Below are 15531 nucleotides of genomic sequence, written 5' to 3' on the forward strand. Positions count from 1 at the left end.
GCAACTCTCAGCATTCCTCACCATTGCCTATGCTGACTAGAGCTGCTGGGACTTTGGGAAGGCTGTGCGATTCCCACCACAGGCAACAAAGAAACAAGCCTAGAAAGCTTCAGGCAGAGCAGTATATACAACCTTACTTGTAATAGTAGTGTATACAACTTTACCTGTAATAAAATGGATGTTGGGATGAGCAAAATACTTTATTCAGTAATCAAATCTGATGACACCCCCCCTCCATATTTGACATGCTGATGGAAAATAGTACTGCTAACTTTCCTAAAACATGATTTCAAAAGAGCTTGGAAATTTCTTTTTGGTTTACAAATCTGAGAATATTTCAAGGATTCTGGAAATGTTTAGTTCCCCCCCCCCCAAAAAAAGGAAATTTCCTAAGCTTTTACAGATTGCTTGGTAATGATCATGTATTGGTGTGCAAGCCACTAACCCATGGATGAAAGTTAGTGTGCACTGAGATTCAAAGTATACTTGTTCATAATTTAGAAAGCAAGGGAGGAGAGATGAAAAAGTAAAAACCAAGACAAATTGATTTAAACATTGCTATGCTGATGTTCTGTGTGGGGCAAAAAACAGCATATGAGTTACTCCAACTATGTTTAATATGCATGTTTGCAAAAACACAATGGCAAATTTTAAAGTGAACAAAGTAATGGAATTGCTAAGCATGAACACATGGCAGAAGTGGATTTCTGAATGTTATTTCTCCTTATTGAAAAAAAAAATTGTGTTAAAATGAATATATAGATAAATCTGACAGTAAGCATGGTAAGTAATGAGAAACTGGAATTCCAGTTTCCAGAGAAGAAGTTGACAGAGCTTTCTTTGTAAGCACCAGGTCAAATAAGCTCAAGCTCTGCATTTTCAGCACACAGAAGTATTTTCTTTTTGTTGAACATTACAATTGTGTTATAAAATCACCATGAGAAAAATACAGTACAAATCAATACAGAATGTTATTTGCTCAGCTATTAATTCTTACCTGAAATATTGCCAAATGTATGATCAAAGTCAGGACCAGATGTAAATGGAAAAGTGGAGCCATTAATTCTTGCCCATTCATCATCATCATCTAAATCTTGAATCCAGTAACAAAACCCATCTTCAAAAGTACAGTTAATTTTCTGTATATCTTGAAATGAAATCAGAGTAAAAATAATGTCACTCTATGAATGACAAAATTCTACATAGACATTGATTATCATTAATTTTGTATCACAAGGAAAGTAATTTTGCTGAAAATACTCCTCACCTTACAAAAACATGCCACCTAAAAGTTAATTTCTTTTGCTCTGAGAAAAGGCATGATTTTCTGATTGTAAGAATCATAATACATATATACACCACCTATAATAGTTTCATAACAGGCTTATTGCCTTTCTGCCTTCCCCATAGCATTAGTTGTCATGATCTGAACCTGACAAACACATCCTTGGTAGATAAGGATATTTCAGTGGGCATAAGATGTAAATTGGTCTAATGTACATGTCCTGCTTGCATTTCATTACTCAGGTAGCTCCATTGGACTCACTGAATGTGTCCTTTGAGCTGAATTCCAGCTGTGCCACAGCACTATGTCCAGCTTCAGTGGTCTAGCTTCAGAGGTCTATATTTGAATGTACATAAAGAAATAGCATGGAATTTTTTTAAAAAATTAATCATATTTCCGATCACACAGAATACCCTGAATAGTACGAGTAATTCTAGAAGACGTAGTTCAAAAAAGCAATAAATAAATAAAACCCAGATTCTTCTGTGGTCAATAACAAAGGTAAACATGAATTTGTGATTTTTATATGATTTGGGTGTTGTAGTAACCCCCCCCCCCCCCCACACACACACAGTGTATGCTAATCCTATTGTAATTAAAGAAAAGCTACAAAAATACTTACTGGTTAATTCATTGGTATTAAATGCAGAATACATTGCATCAAAGCCATTGTGATTTACAGAATAATCTGTAGTAAATTCTACAGTGGCATTATTAGAAAATATATGAATTGTACCAGGATGAGAGCCCCAGAGGACAGCTAAGAAAAAGAAATGAAATACAGTATATAATAAGAGGATAATGCCGTATATGTTAACATGATCAGGAATTAATGCTAAAAGCTAACTCTCCTATGCCTAAACTCAGTAACAGATGAAACTTCCTTCTTTCAATCCAACTGCCACTGCTGTAGCCCTGGAGGCTGAGAGGAATAGGCAGGTGCAACTCTACCATGCCTTGGCCCCAGCAGTTGATGAAAGAGTAGACTGTATCTGCTGGATTTAATTCCTTCCCCTGCTGTCATTCCCTTTTCCTTATGTTTCAAGTCTTATTTAGATTGAAGCCGGATGGCAGGAAAATGTCAGATCAATAATATGTAAGTCAACCTGGGAGCATTTTTGACTGAAAGACTGGGGAAAAATACTCTAAATAATAAACAAATAAATGTATGTTTATGTTAGTGTTGTCACTTATATTCATATACAATTCTTTTTTAAAACAATGGCAACAAAATGGAGCACAGTGCTGAAAACCAATGGAATCCACCTTCCATCCATTTCTTTCTTTTGGAAAGGCACACTAGCCTGGCTTGCATCTCCTAAAGAAGCTGCCAGAGTTGAAATAAGAGTTAGCTGCCAACCCACATGGCTTATACACATGGAATATTGGGTGTTATTTTTCATTTTTGTCCTAAAAAGTGTTTCAAGTGACAGTACAATATAGCGTAGTATACTACTTTTTGTTCAGAATCTCATATGAAACAGGCAGCAGTTATTAATTCCTGTAGGCCAAAATCAATGTTGATCAAGTTTCTTAGCAAACAAAACAATGGCATATTGAGATGCAAAACAGCATGATCATTCTCATTCATTCCTCATGGCTGTGAAAATTTGAGAATGGTTGGATTCTGTATAATTAGAACATCAGTCTTCACATGACTGGCTGTCCAGGTATTTAGGGGAATATTCTTGAATACATTCAAGTAGACCTTCTGCAGTAAATGGTTCTCTGTTTTCATCAACGAAGAAGAGATAAGCTATACAGACAGCCCTCTATGTCCATGGATTCTGAATCCACCAGTTTGGCTATCCATGGCTTGACTGATACAAATAAATTTCCAAAAAAGAAACCTTGATTTTGCCATTTTATATAAAGGACACCATTTTACCACATCATTGTATATAACGGGCCTCTAGCATTCATGGATTTTGGCATCCATGGGAGGCCCTTCAACCAAATCCCAGCAGATATCAAGGACCCACTGTATATATGAAAAAAACATTAGAATTACTTGTCCACAAACTCTTTCAAAATTCAAAATGAACTAAATTATTTTGAATGGGTTCTATATATTTAAGGCTGTTTAAATTGCTTTTACTGTTTTAAATTGTCTTAAAGGAATTCAAATAGGATCTTCTCTGAGATCTTGTAATATGGGATGAGATGTATACGGAAGAGGTGGGAATGGAGTAAATTATACATGTGTGATCAAATAGAAGGCTATAGAATTGAACAAAACATTTGTAGCAGCATAGGGTGGGTCTACACTGGCCGGAATACTCTGGACTGCCCTTGGGGTATCTGGGCCTTGTATTTACCCTGAATTGGCCCCTACAGGCTCATTTGTGCCGAGGGTTTTGTATTTTGTATTGAATAACAGGCGGCTACCTTCTCACACTGTCCCCATTTATTGCCTGGCTCCACTGCTGAAGTCAGATGAGGTGCCAAGTCATGCTATTCATTCTGGGCATCACATTTTGACCTCAGAGCAAGTTGTTCCCTCAGTGTCAACTGGGTGGCTCATAGGGACCATGAATGAAAGGAGAAGTCCACTGTTATTGTGGAGAGAGCCAAAATTCCACAGAAAAAGGAAAGTTATTTAAATGTGAGTTAGGGTGAAGAAACCCTAAACCAAGTGCAGGTATCATGAAGACAGTCTGCACCTGATTTGTGATTTGGGGTGTAATTTGGGGTAATTTGACCATGTAGACAAGCTCATAGTGAATAAACATTGGAAAATGTTGAGAGCAGCACATATAAGAACTATTTTCTCCATTAAGCAAAAACAGAATTTAGAATCCTTCATCCACCTCAAAATCTGTCTGTCTGTCCATCTGTGATCTATCATCTGTCTGTCTGTCTGTCTGTCTATCTTTGAGTTCAGTTAATACTTGGTAATATGTAACACTGCATGACTTGCTGATGAATCTTCTGAATTAATTTATTTAATAGATTTAAAACAATATACATATTTTTCTCCAAACAAACAAACAAACATGAAAGTACCTTACCTCTTAAAATCTTTGTAGGGCCTACACCTTCATAAATGCTCAAAGTGTCCACATAATTTTGTGTATCAAAAGTACTGAAGTTTAGTTTAATAGACATTTCAGGATTTACACTAAAAAAGAGGGCACATTCACTTCTTTAATAATATATGCTTATAGTTGTATTACAATGGACACAATACAGAGACACATGAGAACAGTTCTACATGCACATTGGGCTGAATCCAAATATCCATCTGTCAGAAGAAATGGTCCCCATTCTTTGGGACACTGCTGAGAGAGCTAGGAAATTAATGTGAAGTGTTTCTTTATTCAATTTTTCCATGAACCTCCTTTCATGGTGGTGAATGGTGGCAGTACAACTCTAGCTTTTCTTTGGTTAAATGGATTAAACAGATTACTTGGATCCATTCCAGTCTAGATTCAGCCACAGCTATGGGACAGAAAAAGCCTTGGTCACCTTAGTAAATGAATATGCTGGGAAATGTGCAGGTGAAGTATGTTCCTATTGATTCTGTTGGCTATCTCAGTGGCATTTGATACCACTAATCAAGATATATTTGTTGGCTATTTTATTGCTGATGCTTCATCCACACTGCAGAAATAATCTGATTTGACACCATTTTAATTGCCCTGGCCCAATGCTATGGAATTCAGGGAATCCTACCTTTACCATGTGGGAAGTTTTGCTCTGGTGCCACAATCAACTACATTTCCCATACAGAGTTCCTTAGCATTGAGCCAGAGTAGATAAAGTGGCATCAAATCGGATTATTTCTGCAGTTTAAATGCAGCCTATGGGGTTTAGAACACTGTTCTGTGTTTGTTTTGGTTAGTTTTGGCTGTTTTCCCAGAGTGTGATGCCGTGAGACCATTGTTCATCCTCCTTGCCATGAGCTTATGGGTCTCATAGTACTTGACCCTATGTTTTTCAACATCAGATTCTACATGAAGCTGCTATGGGAGGTCATTTGGAGATTTGGGGTTCAGTGTCATGATATTATCCTGATGATATCCAGCTTCATGTTTCTTTCACAACTGATGTCTAGGAGGCTATGGAAATCCTGAATAATCTGGATGCAGTGAAGAACTGGATGTGGATAAATAAACTGATGTCAGTCCAAACAATATCAAAGGTCATTAGGAAAATGAACCTAGATCTGAGATTACAATTTGTTCTGGATGGGGTTGCACTCCCTCTAAAAGATCAGGTCCACAATCTTAGACCCAACAGGGCTTGTGGAAGGACAGGTAGCTTCTGCAATCAGGATTGGCAGCTCTGCAGTTTCCTAGATCTGGGATGTATAAAATCTCCACGTTTTCTTACATTATAGTCTGTCCACCTGGAACTTTGGATCCATGAATAGCATGAATATGTCACATATGCAAAATCAGCAAATTTACCCTTTGTATGCTACTATTTATAAATTCAACTGAATACTGCAAACATATACAGATTTTCTACATTCACCACCAAGAGTAAATACACTGCACTTTATAAAGTTTTGAAAATTTATGATATATTTTAGGTAATATCTAGAAACTGTGATACATCCTCTGTTTATGGCACATAAGGTGGCCCTGAGCTCAGAATAGCTAGAGAGTTGTCATGTTTTGTTTTCATTTTTAATACAAATGAGTTTATTTTAGACATATACAATCAGAAAATTTTGTAAGATAATAGACTGAACATGGTCTTAGCAATAAAATGTAAATAAAATTAGCATTAGAAAGTGATATTTCCATCAAGTAATATTGCAGTGAACATTTAATAAACAGTAGCATTAAATGAGAAATATTTTTTTTCTCTCCATTGTTATATCATTGTTAAACATGAAAATTCAGAATACTCAGAATACTCAAAATGGAAACAAATTTCAGAACAACACTGTTTTTCATTTGCTAACATTCTCCTTTCTGGTTGCAATTCTGAAACTGGATCAAAATATATATTTCACCACAATCATTTAGATAGACTTGCCAGAAACCATTTGGAAAAGCAGTAGAGCACATTTTGAATGTGACCTGTAATCCTTTCTATTTATTGTTTTGTTAGTATTTGTGTAGATACAAGAAACATTGCAAATTATATCTGGCAATATAAGAACTCCAGCAAAGTGCTTGAAAAGTGCTTTTTAAATGTGATTAGGTAATTTGACTACAACCAAATTATTTTTTCTACATTTATTAAAAATAATGATGATATTAGAGCTTTGTTCAGGAAATAAAGCATACAATTGAATGAAGATATTTAAAAAAACTTTCATAAAACCAGAGCTGGTATAAATCAGAAGGATGAAAAAAAAGCCCAGTGGATAATCTTGGACCTGATGCACATTAATTTTTGAAAGTGTATCTCTCTGTTGATTCATTCTTCCATTAAAAGATGACAACAGCATGGGCAGGTGTTTGACATATTTATGGGATCATAGCAGGACAGGAAGTGTCAGATTGAACAAGGCAAAGGGATAGTTTTATTCAAAGTCATGTATATGTCTTCAAAACTGGCACAATTTCTAGAAGTAGCTGAATTAGATCTCTTTTGCTATTCATAAGTTTTAGTGTTTGATGTGAAAAATTACATGCAATTCTGATTTCTGTAAATGTTGTGTTAATCCCTTTTAAGTGCACAAATTTGCCATATGGAGTAGATTGTTTCCTCCTTTCCACTACATAAATTTATGACAGGGAAGCAATGGCTCACTTTGAAGCATTCACAGGCGGGATACAGACCGCCGCTTTGAGGCGGTCTCCCGCCGGTGCCATTTGCTCCGTGCGGGAGCCGCAGCAGCCAAACAGCGTGGCTCCCGCGCGGAGCAAAAAAGAAGCTCCATTTCGGAGCTTCTTTTTGCAGCGCCTCTATGAAGTCGTGAGGCGCCGCTGGCGCATTCGCGACATCATAGGCGCCACGACACGTCTGGACGCTATGCATCCAATACGGAAAGATGGCAGCGCCCATGTGGAAGGGGCGCCGCCATCTTGTACGTATTGTATACGTACTAGGGTTAGGGGGGTGTGGAAGCACCGCCCCTTCCTAACCCTAGTACATATACAATACGTACTATATGGTGATTTGTATCCCGCCACAGATACTATCCTGTGAAGAGCTTCCTAGATGGCTTGGGTCCAGCTTACTTAAAGGAACTTCTCCTTCCATACAATCTACCTAGCACACTCAGGTCCTCTGGGACAAATTTACTACAGACTAAGAAGACCAGGCTGGCTGTGGTTACCCAACGGACCTTCTCATCAGCCGCTCCTAAACTTTGGAATGACCTACCGAAGGAGATTTATCACATAACATCTCTTGAGGCCTTTTAAAAAGCCACCACGACAGATCTCTTCTGGCAGGCATTGCCAGACTAATACATGGGCCCTCTCCACTGTCCAACAACGATAGCTTCTTTACTCTCCCTTAAACCACCTCATTATAATGGGGATTAAATTTTACTGTAATTTTATTGTGATTTTAATAACTGATTTTTATGCTGTTGTATTTTAAATTGTGGGTTAGGGACTGTGTTATTATTTTCCTATGTTTTGTTTTTTATTGTAACCCACCCCAATCCTCTGGGGGGAGGCGGGCTATTATTATTATTATTATTATTATTATTATTATTATTACAAAGGGACAGAAATCAATATAGGGTTTAAAATGATGTCCATATAATGGCTCTGTTGTCTCCCACACTCTAAGATGAACTAGTCAATTTGGAAATTATGAAAATTCATTTGTACTCAACTTTATGTTACACATTTCTTTGACTTTATAAACAAAATTTTTGCAATTTTCATACACAAAAAAGGTGACTGCAGAGTTCATTTACCATAGTATTTTTTTTTTTTTTTTTACAGAAAATGACTTACTGTATAATCCAGCGGCAAAAGATGTTTGACATATAGGGCTCTGGATAGTGAATGGAATGGAAAGACCCAGAGGAACCAGTCAGGATAAATTTTCCATCACAAGATGTAGCTAAAAATAATCATTATATTTTCAATGAATTCTAAACAAAAAATAAAATAAAAAATAAAAGCTCATTCCAATCCTTGATCAAAGTATTGTATTTTAAAAGAATTTTGTTTCAGTAACCCATGCTGAAGAGAGCACATGTATTTGTAATTTACAGATAAACTGTTCTAATAGCAAACAACATAGATTCAGTGTTAGAAAAATGATTTTTTCTGTCTAGCAGTAGTGACATCATTTTTCAGCTGTGTGACATTTAAACTGATTTTCTGTAATGTGAATGATTGACATGTACAGGATTGCTTTAATTCAAAATTCAAGCTTCAGTGGTGATCCAGAAAAACAAAGTATAATTAAAAAGTATAAATTAAAAGTATAATTAGAAAGCAGTTATTCAAATTTTGAGTAGGCTGAAACTCCATTCATCCATAAAACAAAACAATATACTTTCTCATCTTTCCCAGAGTCACCCCTTCTTCAAATCCCATACCATCCATTCCCATACGATGGAGCACACTCGTCCCAGCTCAGCATCTGCTCATTAACCACCAAAGGAATATGAGCAAGATCCAAAGCAATTAATTTATGAATTTTTTCATATTAATTTGTGAAAACATATCAATCATCCTGTATTAGTACAGTATAACAAGTTGTAAACAAGCAAAGCCTGTACCTATTAAACTATGGCTATTAACTTTTAACTGTGGCAGGCAAGCTGAAAACAATGGCAGGTAAACTGAAAGATTCAGTTCATGACAATGACAGAAGATGATAAAATAGATTATTTCACAGTTCAACTGTAACCAGCATGTCAACATGGTAAGTCAAAGCCTCTCTTTTGAATTTGCTCCCAGGATTGTGTCCCTTTTGCCAATATAGCTAGAAAAGATATCACTTTGCTTGTATAGGAAATTAATGCAATGGCTCTGTAGCAGTAGAAAAATGTAGAAAAGTAATTTGGTTTTAGTAAAATTACCTCATCACTAGTGTCCCCTTTGTTGGTACTATGCATTTTCAATCTGTGGGCCATTCTTTTGTTTTCCATATGTGTTGACAGATTTTAGTAGAACTAGAGTAGATTCTGTATATGTAGGTGGAAGAACTCTATTGATATGTCTTCTCTTTTTGGTGATTTATTTCTCCCAAATGACCTGAGTGCAGTCCCCATTTCACTTACTAAAAGTGGACACGCATCTTCAAATGGGTTTTCCTTGAATGTCATCTCTCCATTTCTTTTATACAAGAGTCATTCAACAAGTACTTAGCCTCACTACCCAATGGCGCTGCTGTTACAAAAGAGTTTTACCATTGTGCAGTACATTCTTTTAGAAGCCTATTGTCAAAGTTTCAGTCAATTCCCTTCATTTGTTTTGTTTTTATAGCCTTTGGAAACGAGCGTGTCGGTCGGTTTTACAAAAATGGAAAAAGAGCAGTATCGTTCAGTGATTCAATTCTTGTTTTTGGAAGGGAAAACGTGCAGCGAAATCAAAGAGCGCTTGGATGCTGTGTACGGTGACTCTTCTCCTTTGATGGCGACTGTCAAGAATTGGTTCCACCAGTTTGTTTGTGGCCGCACGTCGGTTTTTGATGAGCCACGCCCAGGTGGCTGTTCTATCAGCCGGAAAGGTGATGGCCATCGTTTTCTGGGATTCACAAGGTGCAATCCTCATCAATTACCTCGAGAACAGTAAAACAGTCACGGGGCTCTCCTATGCCAACTTATAGGGCCAATTCGACGCCGAATTGAAGAAAAAACGGCCCCGTTTGGCAAAGAAAAAAGTGTTTATCCACCACAACAACACGCTGGCTCACACCTCCGCGGTCGCCATGGCCAAATTGGTCGAATTGGGCTACGAATTGCTGCCCCATCCACTGTATTCTCCAGATTTGGCCCCCTGTGACTTCTTTTTGTTTCCAAACCTGAAAAAGTCACTCGCCGGGAAAAGATTTGGGTCGAATGAGTAGGTCATCGCCACCACGGAAGCCTATTTTGCAGACCTCAGGAAAACGTATTTTTCGGACGGGTTGAAAAAGTTGGAACATCGCTGGGCCAAATGTATCAAGCTAAAAGGAGACTATGTTGAAAAATAAATTGCCACTTTTCCAAAATTTTCGTTTTTCCTTTGTAGGCTAAGTATTGAATGACCCTCGTATAGTTCTTTGCTGTATTATTTTCCCTTTTTATTTCTATTTGATCATGTATCTGTCTCTGTGTCTTGGTTTAAATTTGGTTTAAATTTCCATTTCATTTCTTGGAGCTTGTGGAAGAGGCCTGTTATTCTTCCTTATTTCTCTGCATTGATCATTATAGTAGTTTTCCTTGTCCCTCTGCACACATTGCAGAACAGTTGCAGTCAGGATTCTAACCCCCCCCCCCCATCTAAAATATATCAGCTGTAGGGATATAGATTTAGGCATGAGAAATGATAACCACCCCTTTGTTGGCATAACCATTTCCTGAAAAATAAGTCTCAGAGCAGATTGTCAATAGAGCAATCTGCTAGCAGAACTATTCTACTAGCTAATATCTGTAGTAGAACAGACAAAAAAATACAAGAAAAGAAAAAAAGCAGAGAAGGTGTGGCATGAGGGAAGATACAATCACATTGGACACAACATTAGACCATGGCAATGCAGTCCTAAACAAATTACATCTATAGGCTAGAAGGATCTGTTTTCGGTACAGTGTCAGCTGGCCATGTGTCAGCCTACCCTTTGGACATCTTGGTCTGTTAGAATTTAGCTTTAAAATAATTTTAGTAAAAGCTAGTTTCAGACACAATATTGTCATCACAAAGAGCTTATACCATATGTCACCTTGGAAGAAAAATATGATATAAATAACAGAACAGAATTATTTTAATGGATTAAACCTCAAAAGCTTACTATTGCATGCAGTAAACAGTTACATACTGTATTATTTAAAAAACCTATACAATTATATGATGCAGATACTTTCTTAAAATAATGTAATAAAAATAGCGGTATTTTCTAGATGTGTATTTCCCATCTTCCAAATTCTATGGCTGAATTAATGCATGGAGTAGTAGTAGAATCACTCCATTTCATGGTGATTTTTATCTTCCTCATTAAAGCTAGGAAGTGAAGGTTTGCTGCATCACCTGTTGTCTCCACTGAGAAGTTAATTGATTTCACTAAACTCTGACAGTCTCAGGAAGAAACAGTTAGAATTACACCCTTCCTGTCTTATGTCTTCATACTTCAGGCATATGCTAAACTCATATGCTGCAAAGGGATATATAATGTGGACTGGATGGCACTGGGCACAATGCTTTTAAAATGTAACAGGATATTTTGTGGTGCAGAGTAGTTATAAAATGACTAGAAATCCTACTGTAAAAAAATTACAGAAAAGATCCCACATCATTTTTTCTTATGATGATAACATTATTGTCATTTTAGGGATAGGTCATAAGTTAAAAAATGTTTAAACTAGGAAGCTTCACTTGCATTATAACATGAGTGGGATCTGAAGGTTCTGCTAACTATGCTAAAAGCACTAAAAGATCTGGCAGAACACTTTATTTTCAACTGTATTATGTAATTGAACAATGCTTCTCTGAGCCCATTGGCTCAGCGAGAAGGTTTTGCTGGCCTCTCATTGGAGACCAATTGTTTTAAACAAAAAGGCATGCTTTTCAGGCTGTTGGACAGGAAGGGGGTGGGGCTAAACCTATTTAAGGCTCTCCCGCCCTGGCCTCCCTGTCAGTTCTGAAGAGCTGGCCCACCCTCCCACCTCGATGAAAGTGTAAGATTTGTTCTGGTTGCTTCGGGGCCGGGTAGGATTTTTTGCCTACCCTACACTGTTGGATGGGGAATTGGACTATTGGCTTGGGGTATGGCCATAAATAGGCCTCATGCATAGGCAGGGGGAGATAGTCGGTTCGGTGAGCACCTCGGCACCCTTCTAAAGGGAGAAGGTGAGTCTCTGGAACAGAAGTTTATGTCTTGAGGCTAAACACGAAGGGAAAGAGACTTGCCTTGGGGCTGGCTTGAGATTCAAACCCTCACTTAAATATTGTGAGTTAAGTGGGGGAGTCTTGGGCTGGCCTTCCAGATGAGGATTGCCCTTGGGGCTCAGGTATTTTTGCCCTTTTGGAAACTGGGGAATTGGTCTTGGAGCAGACCATCTGCCAGCTGTTCCTGCACAAGGTTCTCCCCCCTGGGCTTGCAGTTCTCAAGAAATAAAGTTAAATAGGTTGAATTTTAATGAAGTTGCCCATTTTATAAACCAGTTCTCTGTGTCTGGTCTCGTTATTTAATGAGTTGGTCAGCAAATGGTGGCATATTAAACCATCATCAGACACCTATATTCCCAGATTTTGTAGAAAGCAATCCCCAGGAAAGCAATGAAAAGAATGAAACAATTTACGTTGGCTATATGCATCGGTATGTATAACTTTGACAACTAGCTGCTACTTTTATATAGCCAGATTTGGGCCTCAGCAACCACAGTGCTGTGGCCCTGATCTGGCTTTTCCAGGGCACAAAAAGGAGCCGCAAAAAGCAGCTCCTTTTTTGCACCCTGGAAAGGACATGATAGCTGTGGTGCTCCTTTGGCTCTGCATTGTGTGCACAAAGCACCAGAGGAGTGCCATGATGCTTTGTGTGGTGTAGTGTGCAGCATCATGCCACCCTGGGGATAGAGCTGGAGCATGTGTCATATGGACACTGCACCTCGACTCTACCCCCAACCTGGCCTTTAAGACTAGTCTGCACAGGGGCTAAAAGAAGGTAATTGAAAGCTTTTATACAGTTGGCAATACAAATGGCTTAGTACTAGGATCTCAAACTGTCAGGGTTATTGAGTAAATTTAAAGTCAGGAACATATCATGGAGTCTTATATATGCCAAGTATACCATGATTATGCATCTAACTTTAATTTTTCAGTTCTATCCATATGGGTCTTTAGCAGCATCTCATCAAGTAGAAAGTATTTTATATCAAAAACAAAAACATGCTATTGTACACATTGTGTCTCAGTTTAATCTCTTTAAAATGGCTCTACCCTTGAGGCTGGTTTCTTAGGAAAGAAACTGTATGGGTTAATAATGGTTTCCTTAATAGTTCATGAATGACTAAAATATTTTCACCCTGGAGAAATTATGGAATAATACTGTTCATGTAATAATTTTAAATGTCTAGGGAAGGGGGTTAATACTTCTTAACTGTTAGACTAAAACTTTGATCATGCCTAACCACCATGGCCAGTGGCAAAAATGCCATAGGAGAATAGGAATTATCATCCAACACATCAGAAAGAGGCACAATTGGGGAAATATGGGTTTAGTGATAGCTGTATGCACATGACAAATAATTTTATAATACCAGTACTATGGGGCCATGGCAGAACAGGAAAAGCCTCCTTTTTCTGCAGCAAATATAACTAAGCTGCAACTATTTGCTAGTGGTAAAAAATGGCCAATGGGTACACAAAGAAATGTATTTCTGAATCAAGATTTCAGTTTGTTCCTAAACTGAGCCACCCTTAAATAGCTAGAAGATTTTTTGTGTGTGTGTATGTTTTATTTTAAGTTATTGAACTAGAGTCCAGACTGGATTTTGTGCTCACTGCATACCCTCTCTGTGTGCATGCCACTCATATAGGTTTATTGCTCATCTCCACTTGCCCAAATGCTCCAGAGGCAGCCTGAAGTATTCTGATCTCAGAACTACTCATGCCCACAGTGGCTGCACCAGGTGATGAATGAGGACTACCATTGGACCCCACCCCATGAAAGCCCAGAGCAAAATATGAATTTTTAAAGTGTGGATTGGGGGAGAATGCCCTGAATTGTGTGTTGGCACCATGAAGACAGTCTGGACCCAATTAGGGATTCTGGCGCTGTGTGGTGTAAGCAGGATGCAGCGAGTCCAGGTAGAAGTCAAAGTAGAACACCCATGCAAACAGGGCCTTATACAGTATAAAATATATATTTCTGATTACATGTATGCAATATATTTCTATGATTAATATTTATTCTTATCTTTATAAGAAAAATGTCTGAAGCTGATGTTACAATATTAAATGTGTATTTCCTGACAGATAAAAGAATAATAATATTGTATTGTTTCCAATTGATTTTTTAAAATTTTGAGAAATTCAGTGGAAATCAAATGCTAATAATTAAAGCTTTAATTCTTACCACATATTTTTTCATCTTCATCAGAACCATCTGGGCAGTTGGGTATTCCATCACAAAATAATTCATGTTTTATACAGCTCACACCATCAGCACAAAGTCCATCAGGAGATAAACATTTCACTATTTTTTTTAAAAAAAGAAAGGGAAATAAGTAGATAGAAATCACACTTGCTTTTGCAATTTAAAACTTCACATCAGTGCCTCTGCTGTCTTCTTATACAGAATCTAGGCTCTGTAGATTCTGGTTGCATCTCATTTAATCAAGTCTTAACAATGGAAATTGATCACATACAGCTGTAAAAGATGGTTGTCTGGATACCTCAAGTAACGGAGCTGCAAATGTCTTGTGAATTTTACATGGCAAGCTGTGGAGTGAGTGACAGTTAATTTTCAGAATCCAGTTGAAATTAATCCTTAATCAACTGAAACAGTTCTACTGGATTATACTGTGAAGACACCATGGAGATGAAAAAGAATGCCTTCTTCACCTCTCCACCACCCCAATGTAGGCATGACAGTGATTGGTACCATACATCTCTATGGGGATGGTGACTCTATAGGTTTTAATCAGAAATTTAAAGTAACTATCCAAGGTGTTAAGCCTGTTCTGCACATTGCATAGATCCCTTAAAACTGAAACTGAGAGCAAATTCACTGCTCGACTGACATAGAAAACACCAGCTACTGTTGCCCTTTAATCTGTGCTTGGGTGGATTCAAAATGATTCTCTCTTTTTCTGGCACTATTCCTCCTTTGATTTTACATACAGGAGTTCAGAACCTCTATAAAAAAAAGCATCCAATTCCATCAAATTCAAGATACCTCAAGTTTGTTCTAAAGGTCCATCACTGGGGTGTACACTATACAAAGACAATATTGAGACAGTTTATGTCCATACCCAAAGTATATAGGCTTTTTGGGCAGGATCATGCACTATAGTCATAGAACTTACAGTATGTATCATCTCCTGACTTGACTCCCCAAATCTACCTTATCAGCCAGCAATCAACTGAGTGATGAAAGTCTGTTCTGTTGGCAGCCAAAGTGCTGTAGGATGATGTTTCCAGCCCCCTGGCCTCTGTCAACAAGTTACAGTGCAA

At 37.7% G+C, this 15531-nt stretch overlaps 1 protein-coding gene across 1 annotated transcript in view; it reads right to left on the reverse strand.

Annotated features, from left to right (window-relative positions):
• TMPRSS15 (transmembrane serine protease 15) overlaps positions 1 to 15531 on the reverse strand; it is a 93604-nt gene that overhangs the window by 42933 nt on the left and 35140 nt on the right. The window contains exons 8-12 of the mRNA XM_042458379.1: positions 14432 to 14551; positions 8161 to 8269; positions 4297 to 4406; positions 1908 to 2045; positions 998 to 1147 (exon numbers count right to left, since the gene is read on the reverse strand). Of these exons, the coding sequence (XP_042314313.1) occupies positions 998 to 1147; positions 1908 to 2045; positions 4297 to 4406; positions 8161 to 8269; positions 14432 to 14551 (627 nt within the window). The remainder of the gene's footprint in view (positions 1 to 997; positions 1148 to 1907; positions 2046 to 4296; positions 4407 to 8160; positions 8270 to 14431; positions 14552 to 15531) is intronic.

The sequence above is a fragment of the Sceloporus undulatus genome, chromosome 3, assembly GCF_019175285.1.
Source record: "Sceloporus undulatus isolate JIND9_A2432 ecotype Alabama chromosome 3, SceUnd_v1.1, whole genome shotgun sequence".
In the NCBI taxonomy this organism is placed as follows: Eukaryota; Metazoa; Chordata; class Lepidosauria; order Squamata; family Phrynosomatidae; genus Sceloporus; species Sceloporus undulatus.